Here is a 20,725-nt window from a genome sequence, read left to right as displayed (position 1 = left end):
GGCTGTCTCCATAAATGATAAATAACGAGTGATAATGCATTTCTGGGAAGAGTCTGCACTCAAATACACAGCTTATTCAAAGGCTATTATATGTTCTGTAAATATAATTCCAACATATATGTTTACGCATACATAGATCCATATATATGTTGAGCATAAAAGTATAGCTGTACTTCAAAAAAGATTTTCATATAAATTAACTAATTTTATCCTTATACCACCCCTTTTAGGGTAGGTAGGTAAAGCCGTTGCTGTCTCTTATTTTGATAAATAAGGAAATGAATATCAAATTACTTTCCCAAGAATATGTAGCTTAATGAGTGCTAGAGCTGGGACTAGAATCCATTTCCCCTGTATCTCAGTACTCTTTGCTCTGTACCTTTCTGATTTTATCCTTAGTGATATGGCAGTGAACTGTAATATTGTCATTCTAGATCATCATTTAATTGTAAAGACCTGTCTTCTTTTTGGCTTGCTATGGGCACCTACCTGGCCTCTTAGCATGTTTGCTGTTTTAAATCCATAAAGGCCAACAACTTTAAAAGTTTACTTAGATTCCCTTGTTAGCCTAGCCTCTTTCTGCCTAGTTGTACACTAGCTTTGCATACTCATTTTAAAAGTTAAAACAGTTAACCTTGAATCCAAGCACTGCCGAAGCAATAAAACTTGCAATTATTTAGTGTGGAGATATGTAATCAAAGCATAAATGATTTCCTCGTGGCATTTCCTCATTTTTTCTTAACTTGTTTCTCTAGTCCATATTACATTATCGATTCAACCTTTAACCCTTCAATTAACCCTTAAATTTCTATAGTTTAAACATTGTATTGCATTGAATTCTCATTTCTCTAAGGCTGGCTTTTGTCGTGAGTAGTTATCCCATACTTTGGCATATTATTAAAAGCAGCTTTTATATTTATACAAACTGAATAATCTTAAATTTGTCTTGTGGCTTGAAGTACTAACTTTCACCTTTGGTAATTTAATTTATAACAACTTATCCATAGATGTTTGGTGGCTCTTCATTTCTTTGGATTATTTATACCTCTTTGTAAACAACATTCAGCTTGATGGGGGAGACAAGGGGTGAGATGGGGAAGAAATGAAAATTAACTGATGTTTCTGATTGCAACCTGATTCCTTTGCCTGGTTATTATTGTACATCCTTGTAATCAGTGCTGCTCTTCATGTTTGCTGCATCCTCAGCTGTTTCTTAAATGTACTAATATACTTGCTAAGTCGCAACTTTCTTTGGCTTATTCAGGTGGTGTCGCAGAGGATAAGTACAGTTGATCTCTCATGTTATAGCCTTGAGGAGGTTCCTGAGCATCTCTTCTATAGTCAAGACATCACCTACCTCAACTTGCGACACAACTTCATGCAATTAGAAAGACCAGGAGGCCTTGATTGTCTCTACAGGTGTGTGAGAGCTATTTTCCTTTACATTGTAGAGTCTTAGACTACTGGATTAAAATTGAAAAACTATTTATATCTTAATGGTCTGTGCCTGAAAGTGAATGTGCTCAGTTACCATATTTACTCATATAATTTGTCTCCATTTTACATTTTTTTACCTTGCATTTTTACACTGTCCCCTTTATTTCAGCAATGCTATCCCCAAGGCAATAGGATTCCCAGAAATGTAGCTACCACTTTCAGTTCAATTTGACAAACATTTCTTAAATACTTATTGTGCATAACACAGAGCGTTCTTAAGAGATAATTTGTTATTCTTCCTGACTGCCTGTTAGGTGAGATCTTGTCATTGGTGATGGGCAAGATAGATTTGCAGTTCCATGGAAGAGTATATTACTAAGATAAACTATTTCCAACATTTTCCTCTGGAATAAATTGCTTTTGGCATGTTTTTTTCCTTAAGATTTCAGGGTCAGTATTTCAGTTCTTAGATACATTCTGCCCTTACTCTTTTCTCTCTCCAGGAGCTAATTCTTCCACCCTCCCCAATTTAAAACATTATGATCTCTGTAGTTTATATTTCCAGTTCTTCCTGCTTTACTACCAGGCACCAAGCCTGTTTCTCTCCAAATTTCAGGTCCTGAGAGCATCTACGTAAACCAGGTAAAGAAGTCAGGGAATTGCCAGCTCCTGTTTTGAAATTGTGAACTCTGTCATGGTTCACTTATTGACCCTGTTTCTCAAAACATAGGCAAATAGAAAAACTACCTTTATTGGAGGAAACTTAGTAGTTTATAAGGAACTAGGTTCAAATTTGTTCCCAAAACTTTAATAATATAATCATTAATATGGTTTTGTTCTAACAAAAGCTATTTAAATTATATCTTTTACTTAATAAATGTGGTTATTTAGAAGTAGTCATATAAAAATGAGAGCATGTACCTCTGTCTCTTAGGGGCAGGTTCTCTGGCCCATTCTTCTCAATAGCATTAACAGGTTCAGTAGAGTCAGGACTTGTTCCTGAATAAAGATCATAGAGGCAGCCTGTGGCTCGTGCAGAATTCAGACCCCTTTCACGGAGCAGGGAGCAAAAGCACGTCTCAGGTGTTAGGAACTGCCACCAGTATTCCAGAATGACCAGAATAGAACAAGGGAAGGAGTGTCCTCAGCTGTGATCATTTTTATTCTGACTACAATCAAGGACTTCTAGCAGTTTGACCTTACCAGCCAAAGATGACAGGGATTCTCATCCATTAGCCCCCCCAATTAGTCTTCAGGTGGAGACGGAAAATTTCTAAGACTCTCAGAACTGCATGTCTAGGTCCATACCATCTGCATTAGGACAAAAGCCAGAGTTTCCCTCTAGTCCAGTGAGGCACTGGAAAAATCAGGTGCTAGGGGGTCAGGCTTAACCCCTGCTGTGGCCCCACACCCCAGGGAGCACCTGTGCACCTGCTAACTCCCTACCATTCTGGAAATTGGAGAATTCTGCCTCCCCACTCAAACCTACAGCCAGTCCCCTGGCCACGAGCTAGACCAGCACGTCCTTCTTGCTGCACACCTGGGACATACTTACTGCTCCCATCTGCTGCGCCATGAAGAGCTTCTGCAGTCTAAGGGACCTGTGCTGCAGTAAGACTCTCCACATTAGGGGATGAAATGGAAATGTGGAAACGGACAGGAAAGTTAAACCATATAGTAGATATTTTAAAGGAAATAAAACAAAGCATTAAAAAGCACAAAGATGAAACAAGAAGTCAGAAACCTATAGTGCATTGTCCAAGTTCTGAAGCCTCTTTGGACACAGCAGATAACCAAGAAAAGACAGAATAAAAACAAAATTTAAGAACCTCCCCAGGAAACTGACGAGACTGAAAAAGCATTGAGATGTTACACAGAACATAGTACAGATTTGGAAGACAAAAGCAAGAGACACAAACATTAGGGTCTTTGTTTTTATATATTTTAGTATCCTCTGAGATCTCAGCTAATCTAGACACTCTGTTAGAGTAATAATAGCTAATTATAATAAGGGCTAACATTTATATAATGCTTACTATGTGCCTGACACTGTGCTGAAGACTTGACAAATATGATCTTATTTGATCCTCACAGTAACCCTAGGATGTAGGTGCTATTGTTACCTCTTTTACATTTGAGGAAATTGAGGCAGACAGAGGTTAAGTGACTCGCCCAAGGTCACACAGCTAGTAAGTGTCTGAGGCCAGATTTGAGCTCAGTTCTTCCCGACCCAGGCTAGGTACCCTTGTCTCTAGGAACTTTAGAGTACCTAAAAAAAGTTGTACATAATATGCTAGGTCAGGCAACACTCTAAAGAGAATATATGAGGGCAAAGACACATCTCAACTTTGCCTTACTAAGGCACAGGATTGTAAAACTGCAGACAAAGAGAAAAAAATTATTTAAGTAAAAATTTTTTGATGCACACCTGGAGTACACTTACCACTCCAATCTGCTACTTCATGAAGAACTTCTTCAGTCTAAAGGACCTGTACTGCAGTAAGATTCTCAAAAAAAAGAAAAGAAAAGAAAAGAAAAATCACATTGTTAAAGCAATAACATTCGTTCTAAAATCAGACTTTTCAAAAGCGACAAAGGAAAAATGTCAAAGTTGTCTATGTATAAAAGTTTTTTAAGTTAGGATTGGGCCCCAAAATTACGTATTATACAGATAAAACCATTTTGCTTTGAAACAAAGGAATTCATGTCAAAGACAAACAAGGACCTGGTAGAATTTTTCGATAAAAGTCTACCACTAAAGAATAAGTAATGGAAGAAGAAATCTGAATTGACTGGTAAATGACTAGTAAAAATAATACATTTTTAAGCTGCTTAAATTTAGTTAAGATTTGATTAGAGACAGCTTGATATTTTGGATAGAAAGCTAGCCAGATTGAGGCTTTGAGGAAACTGACATCCTGATCCATGACCTTCTGGCTCTGTGTGTGACACTGGGCAAATTATTTAACCTCAGTGCTCTAGACAATTCTCTGAGAGAAAAAATTGCAGTTAAGGTGAAGACTTGCTTTGGTAGATAGTTTCCACACCCAGAAGTTCCTATAATTATGAATCACAAGTCAAATCTCTATCCCTATCCCCTAAGATTTAATATAAATACAAATGTAAAAATAAGTTATGTAATCTTTTCCAACTAAAATAAAAACAACAGAATTAGTTTGGAATAAAAATGCATATTATTAACATACATATAAAGGACATTTTTTAAAAAGAACCATATTTATTATAAAAACAGTGTTTGAATTCATGTGTCATTTTTAAATTTTCATAACAAGAAAAAATGAAAGTACTCCAAAAAGTAGTTTAGCTCCGATAAGAAATAAAAAAAAAAAAAGGAAGAAGGGAAAGAAGCTGATGGTCTCAAAGGCAAAATTTCTACACTAAAAAGGAAGTTAAAACTTAGGGAGGTATAATTGAGAGTTTGTAAATATCAAAAGAAATTATTTGAATGGATCAAAATCAGTGCCTGTCAGTTTCTAAAGAAAAAATGTATATAGCTAAATTAAAATGAAGAGGTTAGTCTCAAAAAAACTACAGGGTCAGAAAAAGCAAGGGTAGAAGTAACAGTATCTGACAAGGTGAACTTAAATTAGAAAAAAAAAACTAAAGAAAACAGTAAATCATAGTGAAAAGAAAAATAACAAATATGTAACAATTCTCAAATTATATGCACCAAACAATTCAGCACTGAAAGCCAAAAGATATTAATAGTGACACAAGGAGAGATAGACAAAGATATATAATAAGGAACCTGAATTGCCCCCATATCAACATGTGATAAGTCAAATAAAGATAAATAATAGAGAAGTAAGATTTGAACTGCTTTTTCAATAATTGAAATTAATAGATACATGAGGAAAACTGTACAGTCTGTTTAAGAACACATGGAACATTCATAAAAATAGATTGCGCAGTAGGTCATAAAGAAACAGCATAAATTCAAAACAGCAGCAGTTAATACATGCCATATTTTCAGACCATAGTGCAACAAAATTAGAATTAAGTAACATGAGCAAATGTAAAACTAATTAGAGGCTAAAAACTATTAGAGATTTAGTTAAAGAAGCATTCAGAAAAACAGTAGTAGGATATTTTTAAATGATAATGTCAAACATCAAAACCTGTGGGTTGGAACCAAACTTGTTTTCATAGGCAAAATACTCAATAAAATAGGCAGTAGAACAGTAAAACATTAAGAAAATGTGAGCTATAAATTTGCTTCTGAAAATGAGTTTGGCTGCAACTCATAGATTTTGATATGTGATAATTTCATAACTTTTAAATATTTAGTTATTGTTTTTTAGTTATTTTTAAAATAACATTTTTAATTAATAAGCATTTTGTTTCCCTGTCATCATCAGATTACCAACATAATAATGATGTAAAACAAAGCCAGAAAAACTCAAAACCAAGTGATTATAATATAGACACAGAAAAAAAATTTGATAAAAATCCAATCTACTCTTCACAATTAAAACCATGAATAAGTATAAAAAGATTTTTTCCTCACCACAACAAAAAGTATCTACTTTAGGCCAAGAGCCACCTTATTATGCAGTGGAGAAGCATTCCTGCAAAAACAACTATAAAGTGAGCGAGACTGTTGTATGACTGCTGTCGCTGCTTTTGTTTGACATGTATTAGGAATTCTAGTAATTACAATAAGAAAGAAAAATATTAAATTTTAACATTGCGAATTGAGTTCAAAATAACATTACCTATAGATGTGTATGTCAAAAATCCAACCACTTCACAAAAAATTAATAGACCCAATAAGCAAGCCTGTCAATTTCAGGATACAAAATGAATCCACAGATACCATTTGTAGTCTCATTTAGTAGTAATAGCCAAAAAACCATTTTAAAAACTTCAGAGTGAGCAGAATTATAAAATATTTGGGAATTAACCTACCTAGGAAACTAATGAGTTAAAGAGAAGAGGAGCTAAATAACTGGAAGGACATTGAGCATACATGTGTGGGTAGATCAGATTAATACAGAAAAAATAGCAGTGCTCCCCAAGTAGTATGTGTATGTAAGATCAAGCAGAGAACCAGAGGACTTCCTTATAGAAACGAACAAGATTGTGGTGAAATTTATATGGCAAAACAAGCAGGCAAGAAAATCAAGAGGCACCTTGAGAAGGGGAGAAAACAACCAGTGGTCTTGGAATTCCAGATTTTTTATTACAGTAGCTTCTTAAATTTGTTTTAAATTATCTGGAACTGTGGGAAAAAATAGAGAAATATCTCAACAGAACAGAATAGCTATATACCAAACAATGCAAATTATTCACGTTTGATAAATTTATGGCAAGTAAAAGCTGGGGAAAGGATTATTACTATTATTTGACAGATTTACTTCTAAAATTGGTTAGACTTGTCTGGAAATCATTTAGACCAGGGGTGGGGAACCTGCAGCCTTGAGGCCTCATGTTGGCCTTCTAGGTCCTCAAGTGCGGCCCTTTGACTGAATCTAGACTTCACAGAACACATTCCCTTAATAAAAGATTCTGTGAAGTTTGGATTCAGTTAAAGGGTCCCACTTGGGGACCTAGAGGGCCACATGTGGCCTCAAGGCCACAGGTTCCCCACCCCTGATTTAGACTCACGTACTTTTTCCCAATAAATTTTAGCTAGATGAGACTTCAACAACAAAAACACAACTATTAAAAAGGTGGAATAGAATAAAGTATTTATCACAGTTGTTATGAGGTGTATTTTTTTTTAACAAAATAAATTATTAGGGTCAAGATATGTGTTTGATCACATTAAAATTAAAAGTGTATATAATAAAAATGAACACATTGGGGGAAAATATTTATCACAGGTATGACAGATAATCTGACATCTCAAATCTAAGGATCTGCAAAATGAGACAGACATTTTCAGACGCAGCCAATATGAAAATTTGTTTTGCTTGGCTATATTGTTACAGAGCTTTTTTTTTTTTAATTCTCATGCCTATATAGGAGGTGGGAGGACAAGGGGGACTAGGGATTGGATAGCAATAAAAAGAAAGAAGGATTATGAAGGATTCAAGAACAAAGGACGGGCCGGACAGCATTGAAAGCTGCAGGTGGATCTTATTACATATGTACGTTTGCTTCTAGGATTTGACCTGTGATGTGTGTCAGATGTTTGTGACAGGCCTTCTCGATACAGTACATTGCCTCTGGAATAGAAAATAGGAAATTTCAAGCTCGTGGAATAACACAGGGTTGGATAGAAAGGAATTCTGTTTCACAGGCATTCTTGGGATAGGAAAGGGTGGTGGAGTGAATTTGCAGTCTAGGAAGACCCGAGTTCAAATTCTGCCTCAGATACTGACCAGCTCTGTGGCTCTGGGCAAGTCCCTTAATTTTGACCTCAATTTCCTCCTCTGTAAAATGGGGATGATAACAGCACCTGCCTTGTAGTAAGGACCAAATGAGATAATATACGTAAAGTGTTATTACAAACCTTGAAGTACTATATAAAGGCTAGTTTTTATTATTGTGATTAGCAGCAGGAGGAGGAAGAGAAAGGGGTGAAAGAAGCAAATCCATTTTAGGACTGGAATCAAAGGCAGAAATTTAAAGTTACTTTCTGTTGTGATTCCTGTTTTTCTTCTCTTCAGGTTTTCTCAGCTGAAGGGCCTGAATTTGTCCCACAACAAGCTTGGGTTATTCCCCATTTTACTTTGTGAGATCTCCACTCTGACAGAACTCAACCTTTCCTGCAATGGATTTCATGAGTTGCCTGGTCAGATTGGCAATCTTCTGAAGTGAGTATCTAACCTTACTTAGACCCCACAGTACTGTGGAAGGACCACTGGCTTAGGAGTTAAGAGTTCTTGCCTCTACTACTTAATACTTTATGTTGGGGGGCAGCTAAGTGGCGCAGTGGGTGGAGCACTGGCCCTGAATTCAGGAGGACGTGAGTTCAGATCTGGCCTCAGACACATAACGCTTACTAGCTGTGTGACCCTAGGCAAGTCACTTAACCCTGTTGCCTAGCCAAAAAAATAAAAAAAATAAATACCTTATGTTGGGCAAGTCACACCTCTCCTGGAATTGAGGGCTCTCATCTGAAAAGGGACGGAATTGGACTGGATTACTACTGAGGGCTCTTTGGACTCTAGAATAAGAATCCTCTGATGCTTCCCTTTTGCCTCATACTGTGGGAAACTGACCTAGCATTTGGAATGAAAACAATCGAATGTTTGTTGCAAAAATGCAAGTAAGTAGAGTGCTTTGAAAGTAGCTTTGGTTTGGTCATTTATATGATCATGAATCCCTGGATCTTCTTAGAAAATAAATCATATCAGTACTAGGGGCTGTCATCCAATGTTCCAACACCAAGTGGCAGTTTCAGTCACCAGAATTCTCATTGTACATAATATTGACAGAGCCTTCTGACAGCTGTAAATGTTCATAATTTGACACTTTTGCTGCTGGCTAATTTGTTAGATCTCTGAAGATATGGAAATTTAGGAGATTGTTGATTTGCTGGAATTCATTATTCCTTGTCTGCGTTGTCCTAGAGTTAGAACTCATCACTTCCAGATCTGCTTATTTTGAGAAATTCTTTGCTCACTGAGTTCCCCCCCCCATCTTAAATTAATTTCACACAGTCTACAGACACTCTGTCTTGATGGCAACTTCCTCACTACTTTACCTGAAGAACTGGGAAATTTGCAACAGCTTTCCACTCTTGGACTCTCCTTCAACAATTTTAGCCAAATTCCTGAGGCTTGTGTGAAGCTCACTATGCTAGAGAAGCTGGCTATGGCAGGCAACCAGCTAGAAGTCCTGAATCTTGGGGTTTTGAACAGGATGAAGCACATCAGACATGTAGATTTCAGGTAAGGGTATCCTTTCTGTGCGACTTTTCGGATTAATCTCTGAAAGAACTGTGTAGTAGCTTTCTCTGTTACTTCTGAGACTACTGCATTAAGGTTCAGAATAGGAATTAATTTTGTTTGAAAGATAAAGTAATGCCTCATTTATCGGCATCATTGGGGAATGTGGTGTTCAAAAGAAGTGAATTTTCCAGATTAGTTAAGCTTCTCCGTTAGGCATGGGATTTTAAAAAAGTTTTAATTATCTTTTGTTTTTACATGATGTTATTTTCTGAAAACCTGTCTCCCTCCTCCTTTATCCAGCATGCCATCTCTTGTAACAAAGAAAGAAAGAGGGAAATACAGTTTAGCACAACCAGCCAACACATCAGCTGTATCTACTGATGCATTCAGTATTCCACATCCATAGTTCCCCACTTCAGCAAAGAAGGGAGTGCAGAGCCTTAAAAGGATGTGTTATCAGTTGTTCTTTGCATTTACATCATTATTCATATATCGTATCATTGTGTATGTTGGTTCTTCGCTCTTTATCAATCATCTGTCTTCCCATACTTTTCTGAATTCTTCATATTCATTGTTTTACTATTCATTAATATGCCATTACATTCATATACTACAGTCTGTTCAGCTATTCCCCAGTCAGTGGCATCCTCTAGTTTCTAGTTCTTTGCTGTAACAAAAGTATTGCTTATGATTATTGTCCTGTATTGTAGGGCATTTCTTTCTATTTGTATGCTTAGCCTAGGGGTCTTGGGTCAAACAGTGTGGACATTTTAGTCACTTTCTAAGCACAGTTACAAATTCAGATTCATAATTCCATCAACAGCCTTTTAGTGTCTGTTTTAATGATTTTTTTATGGAAATATTTCTGCCTATTTAAATGATATATACATTTAAATAACATGATTTTACCTTGATGACTCAGACTTATTGTTAAAAAACATCAGTTACTGTGCATGTTCTTTATAAAGAAGGAGAAAAAGCGAGAAATCATTTGCTATTTTTGTCATTGGAGGCTGTCCGAATTTTGTCCATATGTAAATGGTTTTCCTGTCCACTGACACCTTTGCTTTGAATATTCCATGTGCAGAGGTTCTCAGAAGTAGAATTTTTAAAAAGCCACTGTTCTGCTGTACTGCAAGGGAATATGACCACGGCCTTTACCTTGCTTAACCTGGAATGGAACATATTCTGTTCCCCATACTTTTAAATGACAGTTTCTGAACAGTCAGGATGCAAAACAGACAAAAACCTAACTTTATTATCTTTTCATGGATAAACTTCTCTTTATTTTGCTCTCTATTTAACTTGTATATGTGTTTGCAAGTCTGAGTTGTCTCAAATTACAAATTGCTACAGGAAAGGGACTAGCTTTTTATGGTTCTTTGTATGATATAATAGTAAATTAGGCATTTAAATGCTATTTGTGGGTGTTAGACATAGGAAAAGGGACATCGTGGGTTTTTTGAGCTATTAACCTTTTGGTTTCCTTAGTAGAATTTAATTCCAGTGACTTGTTGACCAATGTTTAGATTGAACAATTTGAAGAAAACAGTTATTGACAACCTGGAAGGGAACAAGCATGTTACCCATGTGGATTTGCGGGATAACCAGTTGACTGACTTGGATCTGAGTTCCCTGGGAAACCTCCAGCAGCTGCACTGTGAACGGAATCAGCTGAGGGACCTAACGCTCAGTGGCTTCACCCTGCGGGCCCTCTGTGCCAACTCCAACAGTAAATTTGCCATTTTTCCTCCACTTGCCTGTTCTGTGTAAGCTCTGGGAAGAAAACACTTTCTAAGAAAATTGCTCCTGCCTTGCTCATTGGCTCTTGTGTGGAAGGATGCTTGAGGCTTTGTGAAAGTCAGTCATTCAATAAGCATTCATCGAACACTTTACTTGGTGTGGGACATTGCGGTAAGCCGCTGATACAAAGTAAGGCAAAACATCTCTGCCCTTAAACAGCCCACATTGTAATAGAGAGGTCAGCATGCCGACAGCTTTGCACCAATCAGTTGGATGTTGATGAATGGGAGAAAAGTAAGGGGGAAGCCTCTAGCATTGAGAAGGATGGGAAAGGCTTCTTGCAGAAGCTGAGATTTTAGCTGAAAGTTGAAGGAAGCCAAAAGGCAGTGGTGGGGAGGAAGAGGATTCCACACCTGGCATCAGGCTGTTGAAAAAGTGAGTCAGGAGATGGTGTGCTATGTCCCTGCAACATAGAGGGAGCAAGTATAAGAAGTTTGGGAAAGTAGGAAGGGGCCAAGTTCCTCTGACAAACGGAGGATTTTGTATTTGGTCCTAGAGGCGATAGGAAGCCACTGCAGATTGGGGGTGAAGGGTGATGTGGCCAGACCTGTGCTGTAGGAAGATCCCTTTGCAGTTCGGAGAACGAAGGCTTGAGGGAGGGATGAAGGCCCATGTCAGGGTGATGTGAGGGGAGAAGGAGATAAATGGGGGACGCATCGTAAAGGTAGAAATGACTAGACTTAACAACACACTGGGTATGTAAGATGACTGGGAATGAAGAATTGAGGTCTCAAGCCTGAGTGATAGGTGTTTGGAAGAGGTAAGAGGGGAAAGAGAATATTGAGAACTTTCTTTGGTATGTGAACAGTTGTTTCTGTCATAGCTTGTATGCAGCCCCAGTGGCAGTCTTTTAAGATAGGGTCACCATGTGGGTTCATACAATAAGAGGCATTTTAACAAAATCCTCAAGAGGCAAAGGTATTTTCAGTAGATGGTCTCAGTATTGTACTAAACATCCTTGACACCATAGTCTTTGAAGAGTGAGAGCCCTAGTTTTTATGTTTCTGGACTGTTTGCTTAGTGGCATCACTTTTTTTTTTTAACTAGACAGGAATAGAATGAAGTTTTTAGCAGAGAAAAAAGTCAGACTTTTTGCCATGGCCTTCATTTTGAATGTTGGTTTCTTTTTTTCTGTGTAAGTTAAGGTTTTAGAATCTCACTGATTAAAGGACTTTTTTAATTAACAGAGGTGCTCTAGCAAACCAGTTTTTACCTTAAACATATCTTTGTGGAAACTTTGAGCCAGAACTCTGAATTTAGGTGAGAATAGACTTAGATTCTCTTTAAAAATAATACTTGAGAGTCATAGGCTCCTTGGGCTGTTTGATGAAGCTTATGGACCACTTCTCAGAGAACTGTTTTTAAATGCATAAAATAAAATACATGTGATTGCAAAGGAAATAATAATATTGAAATAAGGTTATAAAAGGGTTTCAATTTTTTTTTCAGACTCTAGGTTAAGAATTCCCTGCTTATTTATATAACCTATATCAAATTGCTTGCCCTCTTAGGGAGTAGGGAGGGAAGGAAGGAAAGGCAAAAATTTGAAACTCAAAATTTTATAAAAAAGGAATGTTAAAATTGTCTTTACATGTAGTTGGAAAAAATAATACTATTAAAAGGAAAGGGGAAAAAAAGGAAACCCCTGCTTAAGAGCAGATATATTGTTTTAGAAACGGGCCAATGCTCTTTCCTAACCTATACAAAGTTAATAGGTAGCCTGAAATAAGAAAAAAGGACTTTCTGAGGTGGGAGCAGTTCCTGATCATTAATAATCTGTAAAGCTGCATTGTGTTAAATAGGATCTGCACAAAATGAGCCTGGAACAAACTAAGCACGTGTAGCTTTGATGTCTCAAAATTTAAAAAAAGGCGAAAAAAACCCCAAACAAAACCCAACCCTTTACCTGGCTTATTGTTAAGAAATATTCTTGATAAATTAAGCGTATTGAATACCCTTGTTTATTTCCTGAAACAATTACTAGTCAAACAATTGAAGTGGGTCAAAATACCCAGTATTTGTCAGTCCAGGCAGGAAGCATTTTTTGTGCTAGCCACTGTTCTAAATGCTAGAAATTGAAAGAAAGGCAAAAAACTGTCCCTGTTTTCCAGGAGCTCACAGTTTGATAGGAGAGACAACATCCAAACAACTAGGAACACACAAACTTCTCTCTATCAAAAAGTAGAGATATGACCCACTGAGGAAGGCATAACTAGCATTGAGGAAGATCAGGAAAGTCTTGTTGTAGAAGATGGGGTTGTAACTGAGACTTCAGGGAAGCCAAGAGACTGAGGAGAGAGAATTCAGGAATGGGAATAGCCTATGAAAATGCCCGGAGTCAGCAGTTGGACGGTCTTGTCAAGGCACAGCCAGGAAGCTGTCTACTGTAGTTGATGTTTTACTCTAAGACACCATATAGGAATATAAAATTAGAGCTGTGAGCCTGAGGCTCTCTAGGCCAGCTCATTTTATAGATAAGGAAACCAAACCCATGGAAGCTAAGGGGTTGGCCCCAAGGACACAAAATGAGTCGACTTCATTGGTTGGATTTGACCCCATGCTCTCAGTCCATACATTGTCAGTGTTCTTTCCACTAATAGGATGGCTCTTAGTCAGACATATACTTTTAGAAAAACTATTTTGGCAACTAGGTGGAGGATGGATTATAGTAGGGAGAGCCTAAAACAGCAAATGAAGAGGCTGTTTTGAAATTCTTGTTCCGTCATTTTTCAGTCATGTCTGACTCTTTGTGACCCCATTTGGAGTTTTCTTGGCCAAAGTACTCAAGTAGTTTGTCATTTCATTTTCCAGCTCATTTTGCAGATGAGGAAACTGAGGCAAACAGGGTTAAGTGACTTGCCCAGGGTCACACAGCTAGTGAGTGTCCGAGACCAGGTTTGAACTGAGGAAGATGAGTCTTCCTGACCTCAGCCTCAGCACTCTGTGCACTATGGCGCCACCTAGCCACCCTCTAGGGTTGTTGTGTTTGTTCATCGTTCTCGAAGAGGATGGTGACATCAGGGAGTTGATGACATGACTTGCAGTTGACTTTGATCTGAGTGAGGGAGAACTGTGCACTCACCAGCCTCACTTTCTCCTCCAGAGCCATCTGGGTCCAGTGGCGAGACATGGATCAGGACGACTGGAGATGGCCCCTGCCCCCTAGGGAGGTTTAGAGGCAGTGGTTGTGTTTTGAACAGGCTCAGTTTGAGATGTGGGGTCCTAGCACAATCAGACCGTTTCTGAGTCTGGGAAGGGAGCTTGGAAGCCATGCAGGCCAGCCCTCTCTGAAAGGCTTCCCTCAGTGTCTTCACTTGTGTTAAAAATATTTGGGACCCCTTTGGCAGCCAGGGGAAACCTGTGGGCCCCTTCTCCAAATTGTGTTGTTAACACATAAATAAATTACAAGATTACAAAGGAAACCAATCATATTAAAATACTGTTATTAAAATATTGCTAACGAGAAGCTCACAGACCATAGGTTGAGAACACTTGTCTTGGAGGCTTCCCTTCTCTGGTTTTACTGTTAATCTTCACTTTGCTTTGCCTCATCTTAGCTAATGATTCTGCTTCCTTTTTGATTAGGGCTGACAACAGTGAATGTTTATCCAGTGCCTAGTCTGCTTACTTCCTTAGAACTCTCTAGGTAAGTGTGTACCACGAAGAGAAAGAGATGGCTTTGTGTGTTTTTGGTTACTGAAGGGGATCATATATAAATACTTCTTGAGCCTCCTTCAGGGAATAGACATGCAGACACATAGGAATGTTTTGATGACCTGTGTGTGGGAGTTCTGAAAAGGAATGGTCATCACTAGAAGGATTTCTGCTCCTTTGGTTCAGCGTAGCTGTGTTAGGAAATGAGCCATGAGTCAACAGTTCTTTAAGTTGCAGACTATTATAGTTTGCTCAGAACAAAGGAGTTATTCTGAGATTTAAAAGATCCACTCTTCCTCTGTTGACAATTTTATCCTTTGCCTATTGAGTCTGAGTTACTTGGATTGGGGGAGGCATTTATTTGACTCAGGGGCCTTGGGTTTACTATTTTGTGTGTGTGTGTGTGTGTGTGTTTGTGTGTGTGTGTTCGTTCGTTCGTTTCATTTTGTTTTTTAAATCCCTTCACCTGACCCTTTCTGGTCTAGAACTTTGAAAAGGCCCTGGATTGTCTAGAGATAGCAGAAATCAAGGATAATATATATAACTCAGATTATCGGCTTCAGAATCAATGTCCTGGAATGTCAAACAAGTTATTGCCATTGCCCCATTTTACAGATGAGCACAGTGAGGCCCAGAGAGATGAAGTCACACAGGTAGTAAATAGTGCTGCAGGGATGGAAGCCAAGCCTTCTCCCTTTGAATCTCGTTCCCTTCCTCAGACCCCGTGCTGCCTCTGTCTCCTGACCAAAAACCCGACTTAGTCATGGAATGCAAAGAAGAAGAAGTCACTCCCATCTCCCCTGGAGAGAACATTCTTAAGTTGTTGAGAGAGTATTACACTTTAGGGGTTTTGTTTGTTGTGTGTATTTTAGAATACAGTGAGTTTTATCAGCTAGCTCAGTGTCATTTTCCTTATTGCTCTGAAGAGGCTCTTAAAAGTCCTTGGAGAGGCAGCTAGGTGGCTCGGTGGACAGAACACTGTCCCTGGAGTCAGGAGGACCTGAGTTCAAATCTGGCCACAGACACATGGTAGCTAGCTAGCTGTGCACCCTTGGGCAAGTCACTTAACCCCAGTTGCCCTCCCCACTCTCTCCCCCGCAAAAAAAAGGTCCTTGGAGGCTGACAGATTGATCTACAATCACATGGCATAGGGACAGACTCAGAATCTTTAGTCTTAAGTCTGTAGGCACTTCCTCACTGAGGAGCCCTTATGCCTGTGTTAGAGAATAAGTTAACTGGTATTATGACATCCTCATTTTCTGCGATATAGCTTTGTGACAGTTTGATTTCAGCAGTCTGTTTCTTCCTTTCTCTAATAACAAGATGATTTTCACGTATAAACTTTCTTTTTGAGGGCAAAGATTTTCAAGTAACATCACATTGGGAATACAGGAGGCAAACTGTTAATTGGTGAATGAACTGGTACCTTTCACAAAGTAATTTTCACACATATGTAATGCCTACAGACAAAATACTTCTGTAAGGTAGATGTCCTCAGTTTGCAGTTCATTGCTCTTTCTCCTGAGAACGATCATCATTAATAGTTTGAATATTTTTTTTAGAAATTATTTGTTGCTTTCCTTTTCTACTTAAACGCTTTTTTTAAAAAAAATCTGCAATTTCATTGGTATGGGTACTCTTTCCATCAGCTCAAATAACAGTTCCTGATTGGATGAGTGGCCATTCTTCTGGTGATGAGCCTTTCCAGGCTTCATTAGGCTGGGCTGTAGATGAGACACAATTTTATCACTCAGCCTGGTGAAAACAGCCAGAGTTTATGCTTTAGGGACACATTTAGAAAACCCAAGGTTCACCTTCACATCTTGATGAGGTGTCTAAGAAGAATTTGAGTGGTTTTCCATTTCTACTACTTGTTACAAATGATGCCTTTTTAATTGTGTGTTTTCCTAGGAATCAATTAGAGTATGTTCCTGACTGGGTCTGTGAATCAAAGAAGATTGAGGTGTTGGATATGAGCTACAATCTTCTAACAGAGATCCCCATTAGGTACATATATATATATATTATATATTTTTTTATACACACAAACACTTATATTCTTTAAATACCACTAAATTGTCTTTTCCCAGATTTATGATCCTCTCTTCAGGATAGTGTTTTTAAAATTAAAACAAAATGTTGGGTTTTAACTGTGTATTTGAAGCTATTTAAAACTTGCAGAAGTCTCTTTTTAGGCTTAAAATCCAGAGTGATTTTGTTGTAAAAAATAAGATATAGTTCAAGTCTGTCTTATGTTTGCTATTTTCATTAATTTCCTTCTCCCTGAACAGTCATGTTCTTCTGGTGATTGGTTAACAAAGCATTAGAGATGCTCTTTTTTGGCTAGTGCACGTTGCCCAATTTATATTATCTGATATCATGTCCTTTTATTTTCCGGATTTTATTAAATAAGTGCTCAGGACAAATCCAGTATTATAGACATTTCTTTTGTAAGGCTCAGCGAGAAACATTGTTAAGTTTCTTATTTGTTCCTTTGGGCTTTCTTCCCTCCTAGGATTCTGAGTAGTCTGAGTCTTAGGAAACTGATGGTGGGACACAACCACGTACAAAGCCTTCCAGTCCTTCTGGAACACATTCCTCTTGAAGTCTTGGATCTGCAGCATAATTTACTCGCCAGGCTGCCAGACACTCTCTTCTCCAAGGCCTTAAAGTAAGTACCACAAATAGGCTTTTGTGGGGGATGAAATTTTTGGATGAGTAAGCTGTATTAACCCTGCACCTATGGTGAAAGTGACCTTTGGAACTGTTAGAGGTTATGAGTCTATTTGCGTGACTGTCTGCCTTGTTTTAGAGGCTTTATTGCCAGTTGTAATATGTCACAGTGTTTTTATGAGGTGGTAGTCCACATCCTGAGTGAGCATAAGGGAGTGTGATCACAATCAGTTCCTTGCATGCCTTTGGGTCCTATAATGAATTGTCATCACAGGTAATAAGTATTGTTGTGATCTTTCAAAGAAAAGGGAAAGAGAGTTGTTCTAGTACTGTGACCCTTAACAGTACCTGCCCTCTCTAGACAAGAATAAGTCACTAGAGCTGAATTCATTGTTGGATTGCTGTGTAAGCTCTCAAGAGGGCAGCTGGATGGTACAGTGAATAGAGTGCTGGGCCCTGCATTCTGGAAAACTCATCTTCCTGAGATCAAATCTGGCCTCAGATACTTCCTAGTTATATGACCCTGGGCAAATCACTTAACCCTATTTACATCAGTTTTCTCATCTGTAAAATGAGCTAGAGAAGGAAATGGCAAACCACTGCAGTGTCTTTGCCAAGAAAATCTCAAATGGAATCACAAAGAATTGGATACTACTGAAAAATGATCCACCAGTATGTTCTCAGAAGAGCATTTGGTCTTTCTTCCTTTTCTTTGCCTAATTTGACTAATGAGATACCCTCATTAGTCAGTTCTATTAATTATTGGTAGAGCCTTCCTTTACATTGTTACCTTAAAAACTCTGACATTGTGACATGAACAGCTGGCAGAAAAGGTCTCCCCAAAAAACCTTTTGGTTCTTGAAATATAAATTTATGGATGGGCTCTTTGCTCTCCCCCTCTTGGAATATAGAAACTGGTAGAAGGAGTTACCTACTGATAGTCCCCTCCATTCTGCAGTAAAATCACAAGAGCCATCAACAACAAAAGTTTCCCTAGCAGATGAAAGGATGGTGGTCTCATTTTGGGAATGGGAAAACTAATGCCAAGAGATTGACAAGGCCATAGGAGAGCACCTAACTCATTCTGTACTTAACACATATTCCTTTAAATATGTAATATTTCTGTGCCTTAAAAATAAGTGGTTAGATTTTCTTAGGAAAACTTCATAAGAAGTTTTAACATGAGGGCATCTTTTAATAAATATTTGTACTAGGATTTTTTAATTTATGTTTTTTTATTTATGACACCTTTATTTTGTGCAATATATGATTGAGTGTTTAAAAAATGAATGAAATAATGGTGCTTGACTTCAAAATACTTATTCTTACAAAGAAACATGCATAAATAACTGTATTGTGGTTCGGCATGTCTTAAGTGTCTTAAGTGCAGGTAACATGTTATAGGAGTCCAGAAGAAGGAGAGGTTACTCTTGGCTGAGAGAATGAGGGAAGCTGGTGACTGCCATGGGCCTTAAAGGCTGCATCGTGCATGTTTTTAAACAGAATTTGGTGGGTGGGTGAGGATGTTTTCAGTTTGGGAAAGTGGTACCAAAAATGTTTCAGAAATGAGAAAGTGCAGTGTGTGTCTAGGGAATAGCAAGCAGTCAGATGGGGATAAATGGGAGTGGTCGGAGCAAAGGCCTTGAATACCGTTGGTGGGAACGAGATTGCCAAAGAAGAAAGCGCAGGCATTGAAGAGAAGAGGAATAAGAATAGAACCTTGACAAAGAAAAGGAAGGAAGACCAAATGCTCTTTTGAGAGCATGTTGTTGGGTCGTTTTTCAGTCCTTGTGACTCCATTCGGGATATTCTTGGGAAAGACACTGGAGTGGTTTGCCATTTCCTTCTCCAGTTCATTTTACAGATGAGGAAACTGACATAAATAGAGTTAAATGACTTGCCCAGGGTCACACAACTAGGAAGTATCTGAGGCCAGATTTGAACTCAGGAAGTTGAGTTTTTCTGAATCCAGGCCCGGCACTCTATCCAGTGTACCACCCAGCTGCCTTCCGAGAGCATGAAATAATTTCTGAAACTCCCATTTTTAAGGCAATAGGTGCACTCAGTGAAAATGGCTATATATGTATATTCTCCTTGATAATTTTTGACTCCTCTGTTAGTCTCAGGTACCTGAATGCCTCTGCAAATAGTCTAGAGTCTCTGCCTTCTGCTTGCACTGGGGAAGAGAGTCTGAGCATGCTGCAGCTCCTCTATCTGACCAGTAATCAGCTGACAGACCAATGTATCCCTGTCCTGGTAGGACACCCACACCTCCGAATCCTGCACCTGGCAGATAACCAGCTGCAGACTTTCCCAGCAAGGTGAATACATGCGTGCTGCTTTGGGTCCATAGAGGCAACGTGAACATTATAGTTTTGTTTTCAGGATTTAAAATTTATGCTGAGATGACAGTCGTTGATCTTTTGAGTTCTCCAGCTGGGTGGCAAAAGTAAACGCTTCTAATGCCTTACTCAAGGAGGATGTTTTGTGTTGTCATAGATTTAAAGGTTAATAACAATGGGATAGAAACATTAATATCTAGGAAGAAATTTTATGATGTTTGTTTAATTCTTGGGCACCCCATTCTGTTAGTTCTTAGTCTTCTGAGAACAGTAGACTTTTGTTTGTTTGTTTTTGTTTTTGTTTTTTGGCTAGGCAGTGAGGTTAAGTGACTTGCCTCGGGTCACACAGCTAGTAAGTATTATGTGTCTGAGGCCAGATTTGAACTCAGGTGTTCCTGAATCCAGGGCCGGTGCTCTATCTACTGTGCCACCTAGCTGCCCCTAGAACAGTGCACTTTTAAAGGCCCATCTATAAGATAAATTAAAGTTCTTTTAATTTAAATTAATTTAATGAATTAAAGAGTTTTTTCCCCCCTCATCACTGTTTTACAAAACACTTTGTATTTATTCATTGTACTTTCATTGACAATAGGAGAATGAATTATTTGACCTTTTGAAGATTTTCTTCTATTTTTCTGATCTTTCGACTTTTAAAAAATATTTCTTGTTGTCTACTGGAGATTATTTGCTTCTATTTTGTCCATTCTACTTGGGAACTGTTATCTGTTTGGGAACTAGTAGTTCCCAAATCTGAAAGAGTTCTTTAGTGTCTTTTGAATATAAGATTGCTCAGGACTCTGATATACTCAGCGTGATGATGTAAGAAATTAATTCTGTCACACTTCTTAAGGAAAATATAAATGCTTTCCAGAAAGTAGGGAAAGAATTATTGATAGAAGAAAGGAGATGCCTAGTAAATGCTGCTGAATCAAAAATTTTCTGATGCATCTAAAA

General features: G+C 38.1%; 1 protein-coding gene across 2 annotated transcripts in view; it reads left to right on the top strand.

The window, feature by feature from the left end:
- PHLPP2 (PH domain and leucine rich repeat protein phosphatase 2) overlaps positions 1-20,725 on the top strand; it is a 106,172-nt gene that overhangs the window by 62,253 nt on the left and 23,194 nt on the right. The window contains exons 6-13 of one of the 2 annotated variants that reach the window (XM_020963605.2): positions 1,265-1,419; positions 8,073-8,219; positions 9,069-9,299; positions 10,829-11,031; positions 14,688-14,748; positions 16,668-16,763; positions 17,272-17,427; positions 19,550-19,750. In XM_020963605.2, coding sequence (XP_020819264.1) covers positions 1,265-1,419; positions 8,073-8,219; positions 9,069-9,299; positions 10,829-11,031; positions 14,688-14,748; positions 16,668-16,763; positions 17,272-17,427; positions 19,550-19,750 — 1,250 coding nt within the window. The remainder of the gene's footprint in view (positions 1-1,264; positions 1,420-8,072; positions 8,220-9,068; positions 9,300-10,828; positions 11,032-14,687; positions 14,749-16,667; positions 16,764-17,271; positions 17,428-19,549; positions 19,751-20,725) is intronic. The other variant, XM_020963607.2, reaches the window with a different exon arrangement.

The sequence above is a fragment of the Phascolarctos cinereus genome, unplaced genomic scaffold (genome assembly GCF_003287225.1).
Source record: "Phascolarctos cinereus isolate Bilbo 61053 unplaced genomic scaffold, phaCin_HiC Scaffold_2;HRSCAF=192, whole genome shotgun sequence".
Classification (NCBI taxonomy): Eukaryota; Metazoa; Chordata; class Mammalia; order Diprotodontia; family Phascolarctidae; genus Phascolarctos; species Phascolarctos cinereus.
The sequence above is the reverse complement of the archived record's forward strand: the minus strand, read 5'-3'. Positions and strand labels throughout refer to the sequence as shown.